Raw genomic sequence first — 22,227 nt, 5'->3', positions numbered from 1 at the left:
TTTTTTTAAATGAATATTTTTTAAATAAATTAATAATAAATATTTTATTATTATTGTAAGAGCTTTACACTGACATTACTATTAACTCTGCATGTTCAATAGTTTCGAAGACATAACAATTTTTATTTGAACCGCTTCTTGTTTTTCAACATTAAATTACACTCAATCTATCGAGCCCAAAAATTCAGAAATTTGCAGTTTTTGTTCTCTACATGGATACTTTCAAATAAAACAAAAATATTACAAAACTTTAAGGCTAAAAGGTCCAAATAGAATACAAATTTTGTCGACTTGGCATGGAATGATCCGGTTCTAATATTAAAGGTAACAAGCAAATATGTGGCTAGGAGAGAAGGAGGATCCTGCGATTGGCTATGTTGATATGCTTGGATGGTACCCTCAAAAGAGACTTTCATTGTTCCTTGCTTCCAGCGCCTTCTATTCACAATTTATATTTCTGTATTTGTACTTTTGCTATTTTCCGCCCCTTTTGTACCACCTTTGGCCAATCGCGACGACGGGGCTGAGCGATAATACGATGGAATTGATTTGACTTAATTTTGAATATTTAGCGTCGCTTTTCTACCATTTTTGGTTAATCGAGTCGGTGAGGATAAGTGATGATATGATGGAATTGATGAATAAAGGAAGGGGGGTTAAAAATGCCCGCCTCCACCCGCAATACTGTCAGTGGTATGCACATGTTGAACCAGAACGTCAGTCTCCCTCGTTTTTTTTATTAAACTTTATTGCTTTATTGTGATTCATATATATAATGTAATTAATAATATGTATAATAGTTTGTATGGATACCATACTCATTTCTGGTAGCCAGTGAAGCTGATGTACATTGTTGTTTACATAGTTTCATACGTACGTACATACAGCACTACATTATTATCTTGTGTGTATAAATGTGTTTGTCTGTGTGTATTATACAACCTTTGACAGAAAAGTTCCAGGACTGAGCTCGTAAAAAATAATGTATTCAAGTTAGGAACTAATGGTCCTAGGTCTTGCCAAATTAGTTCCCTCGGCTATCTATTCACAGCTGCCACCGTTTCTGAAGGTCATGGAAGCAAGCGGAGAAAGCTTCATCCGGGATGCTTCTCAGCACATATGTCGCAAAACTGTTTGGATTGCTACAATATCTTCATGACACTTCCCTTTCAGAGGCTTTTTCACATGGGGGAAACAAAAAAAAATCACACGGCGACAGTTCGGATGAATATGGGGGATGTGGTAGAGCAGGGATACTATGCTTGGCCAGATTTTCATAGACTGATAAAGCAATATGGAGCCTTGCATTGTCGTGCAATAAGAACCACTGCCAAGACGCCGACAAATCAGAACGGCACCACCAAATTGCTTGACAAAAACGTTTCAGCTCGTTAATATAAAAGTTTTGATTTATCGTTTATCCTTCAGGCAGATATTCATGGTGCATGGTGCACTTTAGCATAAAAAAATGTGATCAACATTGTCTTTGGATCGTCTTGCACTGAATCTCTGCCCTCCCAAAACCTTTTGTGCCAATAAAAGACACGACTTCTCGATAATGCCTTGTCACATATACTTGCTGTATCATATTCAATGTTTCACTAGAGGTTTTCCTAGCTTAACAGAGAACTTAATGTTAACTCTCTGCTCAGAATCCACGTCCATCACGTCACTCGAGTAACTTTCAACTAAATGTGCCAACAAACCGAACAGTGGGTTGCAAAGCACAGCCCTGCCACCTAGTGAGTATACATGCAAACACTTCGAAGGCCATGTTTATTCAGAACATATATCAGGTAACTGAAAAACACCCATTTCTTGTGTTTCAATATGATAGGTAAATAATAATAAAAAAATAGTCCTGGAACTTTTCTGACAAAGGTTGTATGTACTCTAGTTATATATGTTTATTATTTGAATATAATAATGTACGCTTTCCTGTAATTGGAGGTTCTCTCTGTTGAAGCAAATTAATAAATAAATAAATATGTGTGTCATGTATAGCTATTTTGTGTCATGAGTGTGTGAAATGTTTTGAACTTGTGTACATCATGTTTGTTGGTATGTATTGTTGTGTGATTGCATATGGCGTTATATTAAATAATATTTATCTTATACCTATCACAATATTTTTTCTTTTCCTTTTAGGTATTTCATTTTGTTATATACGTATAACGCACATCCAATGTAAAATCTACCCAAATTAGATAGTCTCTTAACTACGCTGATATCCCGAATAACCATAGTGCATTATACATTCTACCTAAAGAAATTGATGAAGGGACACTCACAAAGAACACCAATGTCCAGGTCGAGTTTCGAGCTCAGGACGCCTGGCGTCGCAGCGCGCTGTTCTAACCACTCCGCCACGGACGTCGAATACACGGATTTGGTAAGCCTAGAAAAGGGTGAGAGGGTTGGGCCACTCTCTATGTAGCCCGAATATGGGTATTATGTTACCCGGCTTTGTCAATACCCCTCATTCTCTCGCGCTGAGAACAAGACGTTAACAGCCCATCTCGGATTTTGGATAAACCAGAAGATAATGGATATACCGTATCAATTATATACAATTTCATACTTTATTATGACCACAAAGGTAATTACTCTCGATTCTTGTCTATCAGAAGCACAGCCAAGAAGCAGTCGCTTCCAAGTATTGCTGAGTAAAGATGTTACCGATACATCTTTCTTTGTCCGGCACCAGGTTAAGAAACAACTTTGAGGAAGTAAAGATGTGCATCGACCTGGTGTTTACAACAGCAATCCTTGGAGGATAAATAGTGTGTATTCTGACAGAGGGAATCAGAGTCAGTTCGTCAGTTGATCAGTGAGATCTGAACATAGAGCATTGTAGACACTACATGAGAGAGAGTGGTCTTGCTACGCACATCGGCCTGAAGGCCTGATGCAGGTTTGACACCAAGGTAATGGTGCAGTTTCACTCTGCCTACACTACGACAGCTGAAAGAACAAGTCTATGTTCTTCTTCCATACGGCGAGTCTACGGAGAACATCAGCTTCTGGTTGAAACCGGCATTTTCCTTACATCATACCGAGACAATCTTAGGGAGATCTAAAGTCCAAATTAGTGTGTATTGTGTGTTCATTTGCCGTTCTGAGTTATACAGGTACAACCTCTCGCATGAGGATCAATCGCCAAGCGAGTATGAACGATGAAAAGTACTAACGCAACTCAAGGGACGTCTGAAGGTCCCAGGTTAAGATCCCCGGTCCCTAAGGGAACGATACGATACATCACTTTGCCACGGACGTCGCAGTGATAAAACTGACGAACGGACTCTCACAAAGAACACCATGCCCAAGGCAGGATTTGAACCCGTGATCTTCCGTGGCGAGGTCGAAAACCTGTCTCTCTTTCACAACGGGTTCGATTCACGGTGGATTCACCTGGCACAGTGGTTCGGATCCAACTTTAAACTGTAGGTCCAATCCCGATTAGCCTTTCTGTGCATAAAAAAAACATATTCAACTCAACTGTCTTTCACAAAATCAATCAGCAACAACTATAGCTGGAACGGCCTATGATTCGGCGTGAAACCGCCATTATGACCAATTAGGCCTAGTGCTGGGCAAGAAGCGTCAACAATAAAAGCCTTCCAAAGTTCTCCCAGCAGGGAAACAGTATTTTGTCAAAATAACCGTTCTGCGCTGTGACGGCCGGAGATTAAACAATAAACGCGAGAGCTTAAACTACAGTGCATTGGTTAATCCTGTCGTCTTGTTATGAAGGATACAGGTTCGATTCACGTACAAATCTGTGTCTCGGATCACGTTTTAAACTTCCTTTCAGCTTATCTGTGCATACAGTGCACTGGAAACAAACTTTGTCAAAACTAATGACATTCGAGCTGAAATATACATGTAAATATTGAAATGTTGGATAAAATATGCATAGTGTCCATATGCATCAAAAGTATCATGACAATGAGCCTAACAGGTGAAATAAATACGTACATGTTGTAAATAGGTCCTTGCTATGCTGATGCTATTGTCATACCTGTATAACTAGATAAAAAGGCTAAAATCCAGAACTGTCATTCACTGAAACTTAACGATCTTAAGTTGTAGTCATGCACAGTCAGCTGGCAAAAGTCTAAGGTGGAACTAGAATGAACGTTAGTGATGTCCATTTGTAGACACACCATGAATCAGAAGTAGGCATAAAAGGTCTTGACAAAAGCCTAGATATATATGTAACCAAATAAATGCGAACTACATATACACATAAATATGAAGGTAAATTGCTTAAATATGAAAACAACAACAACATAAGTATAGGGTGTCTTCAGTCAATTCCTTCATTCCCGTGCTTTCCAGTGGAAGAGAAGAACTCCCGAAAATTCCGTTAGGGACACTCCCTGTACCGCTGGCCTACAGTCACTATTCCTAGAACCAGCATAAATTATTTGCCGAATTAGAAAATTAAATAAAAATATGGAAAATATCATGCAAATAGTTATATTTAACATATATGTAAGCAGTAACATCTCTCATTTACGTATGAAAAACAATGTCAGGCATATGTCCACCCCTACTGAGTCAGCATGCATTTATACGCTCCACAAAATTATTGATAACCCTCTCGCAGATGTCTGTCCCGATGCCTCCAATCAGCCGTATGATTTCCGCCTTCAATTCCAAAAGGATTCGTGGTTTGTTGGGGTACCCTGTGATTTCACAAACACCTATAAGAAGAAATCACAGGGTGTAAGATCACACTCTACCTGCCAAAATCCACACCACACAGTCGTTCTCAGCGGATGTATGGATTTCACGTTCCTGGATTATTCGAGGATTTTCGGAAGGAAACCACAATAATCGAGTCAAAACAATTGAGGCTACATTAATCGGCATGACAACAGATGCCAACATTGGTAAGAACAGGTCTGCCAACCTCGAAACAAAACAATATCACTCGATTCAAATTCGGCGTCCTATACGGAACACCCTTTATAAACAATATAATTTTAATTTTCGTAGTCTTCAGTCAATTGCTTTATTCCCGTGCTTACCAGTGGAAGAGAAGAACTCCCGAAAATTCCGTTAGGGACATTCCCTGTATCGCTGACCTACAGTCACTATTCCTAGAATCAGCGTGAATTAATTATTTGCAAAATATGGTTGTAGGAAAGATCGAAGTACACAGTGAACGTTCATTTTTTTGCGGTGGTTTTCTTAGCTTAAAACAGGAATAAGTTTAAAAAATATGATCGAGACCGTTACAATCAGATAAAATTTACCGAATTTTTAGAAAAAATCATATCTTTTAATATGAGTGTCGACTACGGGACGCACGCATATTCAAGTATCCTGGGAGAAGATCCTGAGATTTCGGGCCATCGTGAGAAAATTGGCGAGCTACGATTGAGTAGCGTAACCCTGACACAGAAAACCCACAACAACTGAGTGATCGTCGTGCTGACCATACGTCACCCGGTAACTGATTGGATGATCTCCCACCGACAGTCGTCTAGGCACTGGCCCTCACGGTCTGTTATAGCTACTACATGTTATTATTTAGTGGAGGCAAGATTTACCATTCAACATCAGATATCATTTCCGTATTGAATATACAGCCATCACACACTCGTGGTGAACTAGCAGACAAAATTTTTTTGAATGAGAAAATCAAATCGAATTTCTAATCAATCAATTTAATCTACGAGAATCAACACGCAACCTAAGGCTCATTCACACCACTACGAAACTCTCCCTTCTACAAAGGTATCTTTTCCATAGATTTGTCCGCTTACATATTAACCTGCCTCCCAGGGTTGGCAAAATGTGTGTTTTTTATAAAAGAAACCAAACAAACAGTTTTTTAGTATTAAGCATGTTTTAAATGTTTCAAACAATGTTTTAAACAGGAACCGAAAAAAAACATGTTTTAAACAAATAAAACGTATAAAACATAATGCCAAGAAGGCTTATTTTCTAAGAATAATGATTAAAAAGAATCTGTTAATCATCCAAGGATGGACTGTGTACTTATTATAAAGTACACGCTTGACTAACTTCATAAAATACATATTTATGTTATTCTTATATCTCGCATGTTAGTTGTTCGAGAAATCTTAAACTAATCCACACTTGCCAGGCCCCACTCAGACCAAACAGCTACTCTGTTTTCTTAAATTATCTTGAATGTAACTAAATATTGAGATTAACAACTATGTGCAATATGTTAAGTGAGGAACAAAACTGTTTCATCCACATAGTATTCAATTTTAAAAATGTTTTGATCACTTGTAAAAAAACATAGCCAGGTGTTTTAAACGTGGCCCACGGGCATTCATCAATATATGTTTCTTTGTTACTTCAATATACATTTTCAGTCACTGAACAGATTTCTATGCACAGTAAACAAAATGACACGGATTGAATTAAAAGGCTGTTACAAAACTCGGAAATAACCACAGACAATCAAACATCAAGTGTCAAAATGTGTTTTAAACAAGTCTGAGGAAACATGATTAAAACGCTTTGTTTTAAACGTTTTAAACATTTGTGAAAAAACAAAGCCGTGTGTTTTAAACATTTAAAACAAGTTGTTTAAAACACTTTTGTTTTAGACATGCCAACCCTGCTGCCTCCAAATGCTGATATTTTCTTTCCAGAACACAATTTATGACAATTGGTAAAAATGTATTGTGTAACCAGTACTTGCGGAAAATGTTGACTATACGCACGGCCATGAAATTAGGCGGGTGACAGAAGTTCGCGCTGTTGCCACGTCAGAGATCAGAGCACAACTCCGTGTGCTCGGAGGATTAAGAGAGTGAAAGATCTCGTCGTAGAGTTGGTCTTTGTAATCCATGTGATACAAACTGACAGTGTTTGCTCCAACTGTCAGGGATGACACAAGAGTGCCCCGGAGAGAGATCTGTCTGAGGCTCGAACTAGGCAACGCAGCCCGGTTGACGTTGCAACACAGTGCGTGGGACGGAACCAGCGACTTTTGACCAGCTCTCTCTTTGCTTTTCCCATATGTGGCACCAGCGCAATTCTGCCCAGCCACATATTTTCATGGCCGTGAATTAGCTAGGAAGACGCTCCTATAGTTTAGCATGTTGACAATAAAATAGCTGTGGGGATGCTTTGCTAAACTTTTGCTTAGCTGGGGGGGATACAGTCCGGCCAAGGAAGACGAAACTACCTGGAGAGGACGATTCCAAACGCGAGAGGGGAAGCAGGGAGAAGCCCTCGCCAAACTACCCTGTGGTATTTCACTTCTTGTGTTTATTACCGCTTGCTGTGTTGTGTCTGTGATGGCTCTTACAATTGGCAAGAACCCGTTTCGAAGTGGGATAAAGAAAATTGAGACGTTTTGTTCCCTGTTCCACATCCTACAAAACACCCTCGTTGTACTAGAAAATGTCACAAACCATTCAGTCACTACATGTATATTTATAACACTATATACAACAATATTATTATTATTAGTGAACAGTATCCTGATTAATGCTGTGTACATTTATGCTAATTATAATATTTACTAAGGAGATCAATTTAATTGAATAATCTAAAATAAAGCTACTGGTTTACAAACAAGTTCATCTACTAATGTGACGTGATGAATACTCATGATATTATGTTCTGTTTGCTGATATAGTAGTATATGGATGGCTTTAATTTCGTTCTGAGCCCTTACATAATTCGTAAACATCTCTCTATATATTTTGGAGGCGATATTACTACGTTGAAACTTCATTTTTTCCACAGCAGACAATTTTCAAGGAATCCGCTTCCAGCCGTCACCCCTATTTAGCCACTGAACACGTCCGGGTGGCGCATGCGCTCTTCCGTCCATGGTCTCGGCTAAGGTAGCCATACAGTACCCTTCCACCACACACACCCTTTCAAGCACTGCGAGCAACTTTAATTTTTTTTCTGTACCATTTTGCATTCTTTTAGTCTTGTTGTTGCTTTCCGGCTGTTTCAACATAAAGTGGTCATTCGGTACTGTATCTGAAACTTGAAGTAAATAAATAAATGAATAATATATCTTAACTGGAATCACTAGGTACAAGAAAAAGAAGGACATTCTTAATTTTGAATACATTTTTCTACACCTTGGCTATTGTTTTAAGGGAACCTCAGCTATCCGAATTGCTCCCCAAACCCTTCCCCTTCAGGTCGCTCCACATTGCACCATAAGCTTTATTCTATTCATAAGTTCTATTTTACTACGTTTTCTGCCACTTTTAACTAATAGCAAAAATAGAACCTTAAGCCTATCAAACTTTGGACCTACCTTTGGGGTTCCCATGAACCTTGTAAACTATGCTCTCCTCTCCAAATACATGCTACTTTCCTACCCACGGAAGTATTCTTGATTTAATCATTATCTTGTGTAACCAGTTCTTTCATCTTATTTAGGTAAACTATCTTCATTAAGGTTTTATTATATTTTTTAAATATATTATTTTATGTGTCTCTTTTAATGTAAGGCACCCAGATTATTAACAAACTTTTAAGGCGGCAGAATTTTTTAAATTGTTCTTTTTAGTCAACTTTATGCACATAAAGGTCAATCGGGACTGGACCTACAGTTTAAAGTGGAATCCGAACCACTGTACGCGGGTATCAAACCGGGACCCCTTGATTACAAGGCGACGACGTTACCACTACGCCATCTGGGAGGCCAAGGTGGCAGAAAGGTGCGTTGAGTTTAAGCTTAAAAAATAAGAGCATCCTTCCTTAAAAATGGCAACATGAAATCACTAGGACTACAAGATAGATCATCACCATTAATAAAACAAATAATATTCTTCCACGATCCACATCCATACAAAACTACCGGCATACTGTTTTGTGTTTCAATAGAGGCCTCCCCGATGGCGCAGTCGTAGCGTCGTCGCCTTGTAATCAAGGGGTCCCGGGTCCGATACCCGGTGGAGGCACATAGTGGTTCGGATTCCATTTTAAACTGTAGGTCCAGACCCGATTAGCCTTACTGTGCATAAAGTAGACTTAAAAAAACACTAAATCAACCAACCAATTGTATGTTTCAATACTTAGATTCTTTGATAAATAGTTAGATTGTGGCGTGAGACACGAACAGGATAACCTTTGGCGTTAGTTTTTGTAAGAATACTGGGCAGAATTGGGAGTTATGACCACCACCAAACTCCCTTTTGGCACGCCACTGCCATTTAGGAAACTACGATGAATCCAAAAAATACCATTCGAATTGTCATTGAATTATCCTCATTAGAAAGTAGAAAATACTAATGTTTTCAATATTACCAACCGAGTATATCTCTCCTACGTTTATTAATTTTACAGTGAAGTTATATAAAATTTACTGGACCATGTGTATTATTAAGATAGAATAGTGACGTCTTTTCAGATCGCACCTGATGCCGCTTCAAATGTTTTAAAGGTCAGAAAGGATACATTTCACTTTTCACGCACCATTGGCAATAACGGTATCAAAGATGAATGGACAAATTTCTTAATTTTTTTGTCTTCCTTTTTACAATCCACACAAAATTAATCAGTGCAAGAGATTCAAAAGCAGAAGCGAGGACCTTTCACGATCAATCAGCACTTCCTGCAACCGCCCTGCGCCCTGCATATATTTTGATATTATTTCGCGTCGCTTCTCTGCTACTTTCGACTAATCGACACGACGGAAGGATGACAAAGAATTGATTAAAAACTCATGCCACGATACATCTGTGATAGGAAAGATCTTTTGGTAGTTGATTGATTGAATTGGCTAATTTTCCTACGCTTTTCTGGCACTTTTCGCTAATAGTGCGGATGGAAAGTAAGAATAAGTGGTAAAGTATCTCACTTCTGGCGGAGAACATGCGGTTTGGCGTGAAGATGCTACATCCATTCCTGAATCTAAAACAACCCAGACCCAAAGTTTTGAAGTTCCCGTTCGTCTCTAATGACGTCATCAAAATGGCGGTCGTGACGAAAATATTATTCGTGAACCGTGTTACTTGTTTACAGTTATTTATGTTTCATGGCATCTTATTTTCATGAAAGTTGCAGTTTAAAACTCGACTATGAAAATAAGAATTAAATTAAAAAGATCCACTTAATAATGTAACATTAAATATGGCCGCAAAAAGTAAAAAAGAGCCTTTCAGCTACATGATCATGTTTGGAAACAAATCCTATGCTTTCGAGATTCATGTTAATCCTAACGCCAGAGCCTCGTTAGTCTGCAGGGTGTATTTACTACGTGGAAGTGAGATTGACATCTGAGTGTCTTTAGAAAAGGTTTCCTCTTTCAGCCCGACTTTTGGTAGCGTGGTCGTGAATGAACTACTCAACAGATGGAGCCCTCCACTTATACAATATAAGAATGTTGTGAAGAGAAATTCAGGATATTGGGAAACATATTCTACATGTGTTAATTATTGTTATAAAAGGATGATTTAAGCTCGAAGTTCTATAAAATTAAAATACATAATTTTCACTACATTCTTGCGGACAAAAAGAGGAAGGCACATAACATATTATTTGAGTGCTGAAAAGTAAGCAAGTCATATGTTTCTACGTATAATCGTATTATCGTATAATCATCACAAAATGATTCATAAACCAATCATTACCCAGGTTATATATAGACGTACTATTTCATTTTTTAAGAATTTATTTGATGCTCGTTATTAGCCCTATCATTCACACCCTAAATAGTCTTGCAAGAGAGGATTCTTTCTGACAAAATTACAACTCGTCATGACGATTAAGGTGCGATACCAAATCAGAGAGCAGCCATTCAGTCAATAACTCAAAAGTTGAGCCCCCATTTTTGGAATAACTCTTGAGTTAACAGGTGAGGTTGACAAGAAGAAGTAGGTTTATCTGCTTCTAAATTAGGATTAGACATGAAGGAAAAATATCCTGAAAATTGTCGGAAGATGAATTCTTATAGTACATCGTGTTCCGGCACAAACATTCAAAAAGTATCATCACAGGAAAAATGCGAATCATAGAAAATTCTGACTGCATATTTGAACTCAAGGTAAAAAGTTCAATTACAAACACCTTACCTCCTGTTGGTAAGTTAAAGCATAGTAATTTTTGCGAGAATATGACCAAACCGTGAAAAAAAAAATTAGTGTAAGCCGGAAAATTAGTTACTTTAACCATTCCTGCGGCGAATTTTATTTGTCGTTTGCAAGTGAATATCCACCACGTCGCGTTCGTTACATCTGCACCAACTGCACGTTCGTTTTTAATCACGAATGCCTGTGTTAGTTTCTCCTGCTCGCCCGCTTGCATTCCGTATTCTTACAAGAACTGGCCACAATCATGGCTGCTCGAAGCCACAATGCAACAGTTTGTGATGTAGGTGAAACACACCTATACTTTCGGATAGATTGTGCTTAATTACAATATTGAATTAACATATACAAAGAATTAATCTTGAAAGTTTTACGCCATTTTGCGTCGATAGATCATTGGTGGCATTCCGAACTCACACCTTCTAAGCTTGAGGCATCTGTAACCGAATTGTATCCCAAGTGATGTTCCTTTGAGTTTCTTTGGCTGACGTCAGCGAAACCATTTTCAAAATGTCTTCCCCTTTAGAGAAAACACAATTATATTCCAAAATATGAAGAATTACATCTAGAGCATTCACATGTGCTTTGCCTTCGCTGTTTTCTACATATTCGCAATAGTTCCGTGCCTACGTAAACATATTAACTATTGCGAATAAATAGACATCAGCAAAGTAAACCACATCTTCTAGAAGAAATTCTAAGCAGATGTAATTTTTCAGACTATGGAATATCATGGAGGCTTTCGAAAGGAGAGGAAAACGGTTTCGCTTGAGTCAGTCAAAAGTTCAGCCGAGAAAAGTGTAGCATAGAAAAGTTCTGTAAATATAAACATAATCTGCAGTGCTGGTAACGTATGAAAAATAGTTTTCTCGTGAAACACGTCGAACAATTTTGCTATAATGTAATATGTCTAAATTCTACAGGGTGGTCCAAAAGTGCGGAACGGGCCGAATAAAACCGAAATGCATGCGGTTATTGAAATGTTATGTGTGTACATGTACTTTTGGCATGGGGGAAAACCTACCGAACAGCTTTTGAAATATGGTCGCCATCTTGGATCGCGACCAATTTTTTTTAAATGAAACCTAGGCATGTGACACATGAAATTACACTGTAAAAAGCTCACAAACACGATGTTAGCATTCATTTTTGCATGTAGTGTAATTTCATGTGTCATATGCCTAGGTTCCCATTTGAAAAATGTGATCTCCATCCAAGATGGCGGCTTTCAAGATGGCAAGCATATTTCAAATCGGTTCGGTAGGTTTTCCCCCATGTACACATATAACATTTCAATAACCGCATGCATTTCGGTTTCATTCGGCCCGTTCCGCACTTTTGGACCACCCTGTAATTTTTAAAACTTTAATCGGGTCACTTTGACCCTCCGACCTTTTCATACTAACCACTCCATTTTAACATTTTTAGTACCAAATCGTAAATCAAGTAATGCCCTACAATATCAGTGAGTTTCGTTACCTTAGCCCTAAAAACGTAGTCTACAGGGAAGTTGTGTAATACGAAATCATCTTTCGAGGTCATACCGTATCGAATCCCACATGTCTCCACAGACGTGCATGCCATTGACCTTCAGAAAAAATCCTGTTTGAGCATGGTCTTACGCAATACAATTAAGTATGCGTACCCAGAACTCTGAAGATCTTGCACGAAGTATGTCAACAACCTGAAGCAGGGTTGCCACCTCGTAGTAAACCCCTTCATGAAAAAAAATATATCGAGCTTGGAACAGTGTCTTTCATTCTAATCCAAGTTAGTTGAAATCGTAATACTACAGCCTACGTAACAGAAAGCGTTAAATTTCGTAGTGGCCTCTTGTTCAACAGTTGTAATTTGTAACCATTTAATAGTGTAATAAGAATTCGAAACTAATCTTTTTTTAACAACAGATAAATAACATTTTAAAATGTTATACTGTCTCTTGTTCAAGAGTTGTAATTTGTAATCATTTAATAGTGTAACAAGAATTCGAACCTATTTTTGCTTTTACTACAGATAAATAACATTTTAAAATATTGTACTTAAGAGTTTGAATACTTATATCAGTAGATGAACTTAAATACTTAATCCAAGTTAAATTTAAAAAGTAATAAAATTATAGAAAGTACTTCAAAGGATACATCATTGAAGATATGTCAATGAAACATTTTGCAAAATAGAAAGATTTACAACTAATTCAAAATGTTTGTCTATTTTCCACAGAATCGTTACATATCGTAAACGTATACCTTCGAAAATGAAATATTATAAAATATGACAAAAGTAAAGAGAAGAACAAGAAAACTGGCATGGTGTAACGTGGATAAAATGTTACAAGATTGTAAAATAAACATATGCTAGGAAGAAAATTATAACCAGTATACTAGATACCCGTTAGTAGTTATTGAATATGATACCTTACTCTGTGCGGAACATAACATAGGAACATTTTCGAAGAAATTTCATATTAAAGTTAAAAACTCATAAGGTAATTATCAGTTTTAAGTAGTATGTTTGCTCCCTTCTCCATCTCCGTATCTCTCTCTCTCTCTCTCTCTCTACACACACACACACAAACATATATATATATATATATATATATATATATACACATACAAACACATACACACAAACACACACGTATATACAGCAGAGGCGTCTCGTCAATTGTGGGGAAAAGGACAGCTTGCTCTGCGACGACATTCATGAGCATTTCTACATTGTAATTTCTTCATATAGGAGAAGTATTTATTTTACACGAGAGCGCTGGACTAAGCTTATATTACATTTATTGGATCTGAACTGGAAGAAAGTAATAATTATTTTCCCACAATTGATGCATGCGTCACTTCAGATCCAAGAAATGTAATATAAGATTAGTTGAGCGCTCTCGTGTAAAATAAATACTTCTCCTATATAAAGAAATTACAATGTAGAAATGCTCATGAATGTCGTCGCAGAACAGGCTGTCCTTTATCCCACAATTGACGCATGCGCAGCATGCACCGCATGCGTTCACGAGATGCCTCTGATATACAGTATACACACACACACATACACATATATCACTGTCTGTATCAAAGTTTGGAAGTAACAGACTACGTTTTTCGAGCAGCTGTATCTAGTTACTTTCTGAAGTCAGTTACTGCAACTGAACCTCTAACTCGTTTGCTTTTTATCAGGTAACGAGTGATAAAAATGATAAATTTCTTTCACAATTACTTTTATGTACATTCCAACAATTATAGTTTTGCTCTAAAATATCTAAAATTAATCGATCCAAAATACATTTGTTGCAAGTAAATGTTTTATAGTGAGTCTTGAAGGTTTCCTGGCGACCAATGATGAAAATATTCTCTCGGGCTATCGACCAGCCTGAGAGAATCTTTTTTTACATAAATGTTTTGTGTCATGCATTTTTTCAGGTACAAGGGCTTAATTTTAATTTTCTCTTCTTCCTATATTTTTACTACAAAATTTCAATAAAATTAGGGTTAATTTTAAATGGTCACATTCTATGAGTTATAGATAATGAATAATAAAGTAAATATAAACGTAAGTTTGTTGCTTTTTGAAATGTAACGATGACTGTAACTTCGAAAGAGTAACTCAGTTATGTTTGCCTCTGCTTTAAAAAGGAACTGTAAGTGAATTTTACAGTTACTTCATTCAATTTAAGAGTTTGTTTTTTGAGTCTACTGTATGAACTGAAAGTCTACTGGGAATAGACATAAATATAAAATAAAAAAGGTCAGGGTTCGATACCCGGTAGAGGCACATAGTGGTTCGGATCCAACAGCAAACTGTAGGTCCAGTTCCGATTAGCCTTACTGTGCATAAAGTGGACTTAAAACACCAACACAATCAATCAATCAATTTAAAGTGAGATACTTTGATTTATTTCATTTCGCTTATCTGCCACTTTTGGCAAATCGCGAAGATGAGGATGAGTGATGATATGATGAAATTGATGAAGGGACATTCACAAAGAACACCCGTACCCAGGACGGGTTTCGAACCCGGGATCCCTGGCGTCGTAGCGTGCCATGCTGACCACTCTGCCAAGGAGGTTGGCTGTATATAATGGATAGCATTGGTAATCATGCCTATCAGATGATGACATGTATGTATCACTCATTTTTTATTTGAGTTAAGGTTATTTTCGAACACTTTACTTGTTTTATATGTGCATTAGTGATGATGGACAAATTCTGAATCCGTGACATGACATATTTCAAGATATTGTTTTAGAACTCTTGAACTGTGTTCCTTGCAATATGTACTTGATATATATTTGTTTCTTCTTTACGCCGTGCCGGAGTGGTTAGCACATCGCGCTACGACGCTAGGGGTCGCGGGATCGAATCCTGGCCAGGGGATGGATGTTTGTGAGTGTCCATTCATCAATGTCATTACTCATCCCCATCTTCGCAAATTAGCCAAAGTGGCACAAAAAGCGAAGTAAAATAAAGCAATTCAATATTTGTTTCTTCTTCATGGCGTGGTGCTAAGCACAGGGGAACACTTTACCTTTTTTTATGTATCTCACAGGTTACTGTTCGTACATGTCATCATACAATGGTTGACTCGAAGATGGTTCCGTGACATTATCATTATCAATGTGTTTGTTTAATGAATGCTGCCTTGCACTTCAACATGTCATGTTTCCTTGGTGTACATAGATAACTGTACACCACAATGTGCATGAGCTGTTTCTTATACTTTTACATGCCTAGGAACTATCAATCATTAGGATTTGCTGACAGTCCCAAACTGATTCCGTGACAAGTGGAATATATCTCAAATGTTTCAATGTGAAAAATCAAAATGAGCCCTTATACTTGAAAAAAATACTGCAAGACATTTGTTACAAACGAATATGCTATGTACAGCCACCAGGGTGCGAAATCATTGAAAACTGGTGGGGGTGGAGAGAAAGTTCTTAATCTTCAACCCCCCCTCCTCCTCCACAAACATATGTGCAAATTATACTATATAGATATTTGTAATGTTATTAAAAGTAAAAAGAATTACTCAATTAAAAATATATTATTATTAATTACATAAAGGAAATTAATTTGTTACTTTTATACATATCAGATATTGCAAAGAAGCTAACTGATTCCTTTAGTAACTGGTTAAAGATTTTAATAAATTATGAAATAGTTAAAGTGCTTTTATTATGTGTAAGTTTTCATTTAGTTTGTGCTTTATATTAATATAAATCAATTACATTGCATTCTTGTTTTAATTTTATTTTCGTATTGATGCAGATTTGTTAATGATCTTTTGAGAGAGAATGCATTCAATACTAATTTGTGTGTGTTTTCGATATTATTCTTAGTAAAGTATATTTGAAATTAAAAGTAATTGCTTATCTTTTGTTTGTTATAACAAAAACTCCCCCCCGGAAATGTTTGGTGGGGGGATTTGTTACGCAAAGAAAGTTGGTGGGGGAAAATCCCCCCGTGCCCCAGAATTTCGCACCCTGACAGCCACCCGGCAATAAAAATGGGACACCTAGATCCTAAAATACTCCGTTATGCTTGACTAACCCTACGACGTTGGTTTGAAGATGCCTTTGAATTTGAATTTTGAATTTGATTTTAAAATTGTGGGAGCGTCAGCACTTAGGCTATTTTGCTCCCGTCACATAATACGGGGACCAGCCCCTTATCATTACAAATAACAACTCTAACGTTGCATAATTAAAAATCTTAAAATGTTCTGACTTCTGTTAAAAGCTGAGGCTGTAAACGGGCACTCAGCACAAATAAGGACAAAACAAAGTACATCACAAACAAAATTATACTGGCCATGAGGCCAGTCGCCAGAGCCTCGTTAGTCCTCAGTCCAGGGTGGACTAACGTGGAAGTGAGGTTGACATTTGGGTGTACTACATGGAAGTTCACCCCTTACACCCCAAGATGCCTTTGAAAATTTGCTTTTAAAATACACTTCTCGCCTTAGAGGTAGGCAACACACATAACACTTTGCAGGAAAGCGAGCATTTCAGGATCTAGGTGTCTCATAATTATTGCCGGTGTGGGTACGTACAATGCATGACGATTAAAATCTTTTTGGACAACCCTAATTGCGAATTTTTCTTGTTGAACGTCGCTTACCCGCAACATTTTAGCTTATTGTTACGTTCGGGATGAATGATGATTCTATAAATTTAATAGACACACACACACACAATAGGGAAGTATATACCCTGGCCGGGTATATATTCTCCTCGCTTTCATTCACACACAATCATCTGCTCTATCACGGTTAGAGTCGGTTAGTTCTCAGGAACTCTCCAGCCTAACTATTGCCTATTTGGGGGGGGGAGCAGGAAAAGGTATTTAAAGTCCTTGCCTTGACTCATTCTCACCCAATAGGTCGATAGGTGCCGAGCTGATATCTACCTGAAGATGAGGCCTGCTCGAAAAAGGTTTTATAAGTCACACACACAGTCACATACTCTTTATCACACACACAACAGAGATATAAAATTAATGGTCGATAAACTAAGGAAGATTCTAAATTTAATGACATTCTGCTAAAAATGTTTCTGTACTCATAGGTCAAGAAATACACACTTGCTTTGAAGGAGCCCTAGTACAGTGTACAAAAATGTTATCCGGGACAAGATTGGTTGATTGATTTGGTGTTTTAAGTCAACTTTATGCACAGTAACGCTAATTGGGACTGGACCTACAGTTTAAAGTGGGATCCGAACCACTATGTGCCTTCCCTTAATTACAAAGCGAAGACGCTAACACTGCGCCATTGGGGAGGCCCTTATCTGGGACAAAAGAAAATCACGCGACAAACGAATAGAATGAAGAATGTGAACAGTATAGGAGTGCGGGGGGGAGGGGTGTCAATAATAACAAATAATATCAAACACGCGATAGAGAGGAAGGAGGGTTCTCAAAAAAAAGAGGTGCCTGTTTAAAATGTGTATTGCACAATGGATAAGGATTCTTGTTGAAGAAAACAGCTCTTTTTATCTTGATTTATTGGTGAGGTTGTTTTAAATTGAACGTGCTATTGCTGGCCATCACTACTAAAGTCATTGTTTTTATCCTATTTACTTGATGGCAGCATATTCCTACTCCTAAGATTGTATCACAGTGACAAAAGTAATTTACATCAGAGGAGGCACATGGAGGTTCGGACACCACTTTAAACAGTAGCTCCAGTCCCGATTAGCCTATCCAGGGGCACCAACTTTTGAAAAATGTTGGGTGGGCTCAAACACTTCAGTTATAAGTTCGCAAAAATATCATGAATGATATTAATGAAAGCAATCCACCAAGAATTACAAAGCAAATAATAATAATAATGACACGACAAATTGTTGGATGATCTCGAGCCCCGTGGGCCCATATAAGTTGACGCCACTGTGCATAAACTTCAGGTGTGTACTATAAATGTGGATTTCCCTCTGCCAAATATTAGGAACCCGAAGGGGATTCAGAAAATATTGGGGGAAATTCCCCTCATATGGCGTATGCTGGATTAAACATAAGGGTGGGCTCTATCACCATACTGTGGTGTTTGAAATGAAAAGAAAAGTTCCAAAGGGGGACTGACTCTACCTCGTTCACGTTTTGGAATTAAAATTTGAAATTGGAATGACAACATAACAAAAATATATTGACCCTTGCTCAAACGAAGAAATAAAATATATGTTTAATAGAATGAGTAAATAAGGATGCAATATGAAAAATCATCTTATTGAAATTAACAATTTTTGCATTTTTTAAAAATCATTTTGCTATATTAGTCTGTATGCTTCGGGTTTCGCAGGTAACCTAGATTTCTTTTTGGTCATTTAGCGTCTGTTTTTTGCTAATTTTGGCTAATCGCGACGATGAGAATGAGTGATGATGTGATGAAATTGATGAAAGAACACTCTCAAATAACATCCAGGGATTCTAAGCCGGGACCCCTGGTGTTACTTGTCCTAAACTATACACTACTGATATATATATATATATAGTTATTACTAGTGTGCATTTGAAATAGTTCCAGTGGGAAAAATTTAAGTAAATAATTATCTTCAAATATCGGAGTGTTACATAAATTATATATATGAATTCCCCCATGTAACAAAAATTAGCAACCAGGTGGGGACGCAGATAACAACGGAGTAAATTCCCCTCATGTCCCCCTTGGGATACTACCATGGTTACTACACACACACACACACACATATACACACACACACACAGAGAGAAACAGAGATGGAGTTCACTATACATTACATTCAGTGTTGTAACTCGCACATTATACCATTTGTCTCGCACCGTTTTTGTAATTGTGCTTTTGTAAAATGTTGATAGTTAAAACTACTGTTAGGTTAGAAATGAAAATGTTGAGTCACAAGCTAAGAATATAGTTTAGAAAAAGAGACTTACTTTAAATTAATATGTATATTTCTTAATGATGTGTGCACGAACAACAATTGAATAGGACATGAAACTGAGTTAGTTGAAAGATATACATGTTTTGCTATTGAAACCTAAATATATAAGGCGCTATTATGTGTTAAATTTTTCTTCCAAAATATAAATGCTGAATCACATGCATGAGCATTATTCATTGATTGATTTTGTTTCGTTTTTTTATTATTGCTTGATGTTGAGAAATGAACAAATTAAAAAATCAAATATATAAATAATACTTTGTTATGGTCAATAAAAGGTTTTGAAATGAAAAATTACAAGTTATAAATGTAATTGAAGCCGAAGTTATAATGAAAGGCAGTGAGTGTTTTGTTCTGAACGAATGCTCTTAAATAGCATGATACAATGAGAAAATTACATTTTAATTAAGAAAATGTGGGTACATACCTTTTGGAGCCTTGATAAAATATCTTGCATCCCCAGAGGATTGAAATAAATTCCTAACAAACCTGGGGACTTCGAATATCACTGTATGAGAAGCAATGTAATTTTTCACTCTCTGAAACAAATACAATGGCACATTTTCCTCCGTGGTAATCACATCGGTAGTTTCATAACCATTATCCAACGATCTGGCAACACTGGTTTTCACTACTCGGACACCATCGAAAACTTCGTAGTTATCCTTGTTTAGCAATTGCAATACGTACACAAGAACTTTATACTTGAGACAAGCCACTGTATCATTCTCAATACACTTGCGGTATAACTTTAACACCAAGTAATCTCTATGGGGATGATGGTTAACACTATTGTCTACACTATTATTGACACTAAAATCACTGTTTGGGGATAGGTTCACCGTTGAAGTCGCCGAACTTCGAACTTCCGTTTCCGGTGTAGGATTTCCGGTGCTGTAACATAATGCATTGGCACAAAGGGATAGTACTAGCAGGTACACTTCAAGTGTTCGCGTCTTCTCCATGTTTCCGTGTGGACGGCGTCTTAGTGTTCGATATCCCGAGCCGGGCAAACCTGTTCTTGCGGCTGACTTTGTGTATCTAAAGTTGGGTCACTGGTGCTCGCGGGCATAAGAAGCTAACATGGTGTTCCGACATTGGTGAGGGTAGCATGAGGTCCTGCTGTGGTCACACACTACAAAAGAACTGGACCCTAAACATTTTACAGTGACTCTTGCGGGCAAAGATACTCCAAAATGTTATTTCGCTCATGAAATTATGAAGTTGGAGTCTTTGATGGCAGGGGACGTCTTGGGTGGAAGTTCCGCTTGATGGGTCCACTATCGAAATACACCCAAGAGATGATAATGACGCACAAGGAAAGGATATGGTCTATATGACGCTTCCTGCAACGGTACAGCCACACACTCAAAACTCGGACAGCAGGTCGGTCGGCGCTCCTCTAAGATTCCCCCAGCTGATGCATTGTCGATGCCAGTTCGCTCTTGGCCTTGAACTTGAAGCGAGATTCTCGTCCTGACGCAACGTGGTGCCGGCGGAATTGTGTCAGTGGGAGGGGGAGAAACAGGGGGGAAAAAACTCACCAAAGCAGACGCAATGCTTCGGCAAAACCCAGTGTTTGTCCACGATAAACAGCCCATTCGCACTGCAGCTATACAAACCACCGATCGTCTAACACACCTGCATGTATGGTAACAGGTGTCCCGGATTACCGACTGAACTGTCTGCCAGCTACTCAGGATTGGCCAGCTTCCCTTCTCCCCCACCCAACCCCAGCAGAACCTCCTCGAGAGCCTTGCGTTTTTATTGACTGATCTTTCTCTCTGTACTTATTGTCCTGGGCATTCACTAAACCTTCATTTCGATGTAGGTCTTCGGTTCCGTTATTTAAGTTTCTGGCCAAAACGAGAGAAAAAAGAGCAGCCCGTTGCGTCCGACAACCTTGACTGGTAGCCAAGTAGGAGCAAGTACTCTGGAAATATAGAACTGCTGGCATAAATGCTTCGGAATCTTTAACTATGTTAATTTAAATCTGCCGTAAGGTGCCAGGAGACTACATGTGTCATAAATAATAATAATAATGAATTCTTGGAAGCACTTGCCCTACCCACATTAGTTTTTGGCGCTCCAGCATACAGTAATCTTTTTCGTAGGGCCTAAACGATATACCTCAGAAAGGATAATCGGGACTGGATTTGTAGTCAGTGGAAAATCTTTACTTGGGGAATGTTTTGGTCAAGCTTTGGGATTCGCTGGGGATATATTCCTATGGTTTAACATGGTGACAATGAGACAGCGAGGGGAAATACTGCCTTATAGTTTTAAGTGGGATCCTACACCGGGTATCGAATCGGAAGCCTCTTGATTCAAAGGCGAGGACGTTACCACTCCGCCATCCAGGAGGCCTTTAAAAAATTTGAGCTTAGCCCAGTGGTTCCCAAAGAGTGGGCCGCGGCGCCCTGGGGCGCCTTGACTGGCTTACAGGGGCGCCGCGAAACGTTCCAACATTTTCACTGAAATGATATGATTGTATCAAACATACCTAACCACACTAACTGAGCGTTGCAAATGTTAGATAAGCCTACATTCTGACTTTGGCTCAGCGGAAAAATCTTGAAACACTAAGGGCGCCCCTGGCCCTAGCTTAGCCGATACCCCTTAGAAAGAGGTACCCTAACAATACTCGTACCGATTCCCACCGATACCGATACCAATGCTTGAAAACTAATCAAAAGTTGTTCAAATTACAGTTCGTAAGTATACATACGTTTTAATATTTTGTTCAGTAATATT

General features: G+C 38.1%; 1 protein-coding gene across 3 annotated transcripts in view; it reads right to left on the bottom strand.

The window, feature by feature from the left end:
* Positions 1–22,227, bottom strand: part of Osi24 (Protein) — a 184,395-nt gene that overhangs the window by 39,682 nt on the left and 122,486 nt on the right. For 2 of the 3 annotated variants that reach the window (XM_083141314.1, XM_083141315.1), the window contains exon 1: positions 19,901–20,915. The exons of the other annotated variant lie outside the window; for it this stretch is intronic. In XM_083141314.1, coding sequence (XP_082997440.1) covers positions 19,901–20,438 — 538 coding nt within the window. In that variant the 5' untranslated portion in view covers positions 20,439–20,915. Of the gene's footprint in view, positions 1–19,900; positions 20,916–22,227 lie in introns of those variants that run through there. 3 annotated transcript variants of the gene reach the window in all.

Source organism: Lepisma saccharinum, chromosome 19 (assembly GCF_977018435.1).
Source record: "Lepisma saccharinum chromosome 19, izLepSacc3.1, whole genome shotgun sequence".
NCBI classification, from domain to species: Eukaryota; Metazoa; Arthropoda; class Insecta; order Zygentoma; family Lepismatidae; genus Lepisma; species Lepisma saccharinum.
Note: the sequence above shows the minus strand (reverse complement) of the source record. Positions and strands in the feature narration are given on the sequence as shown.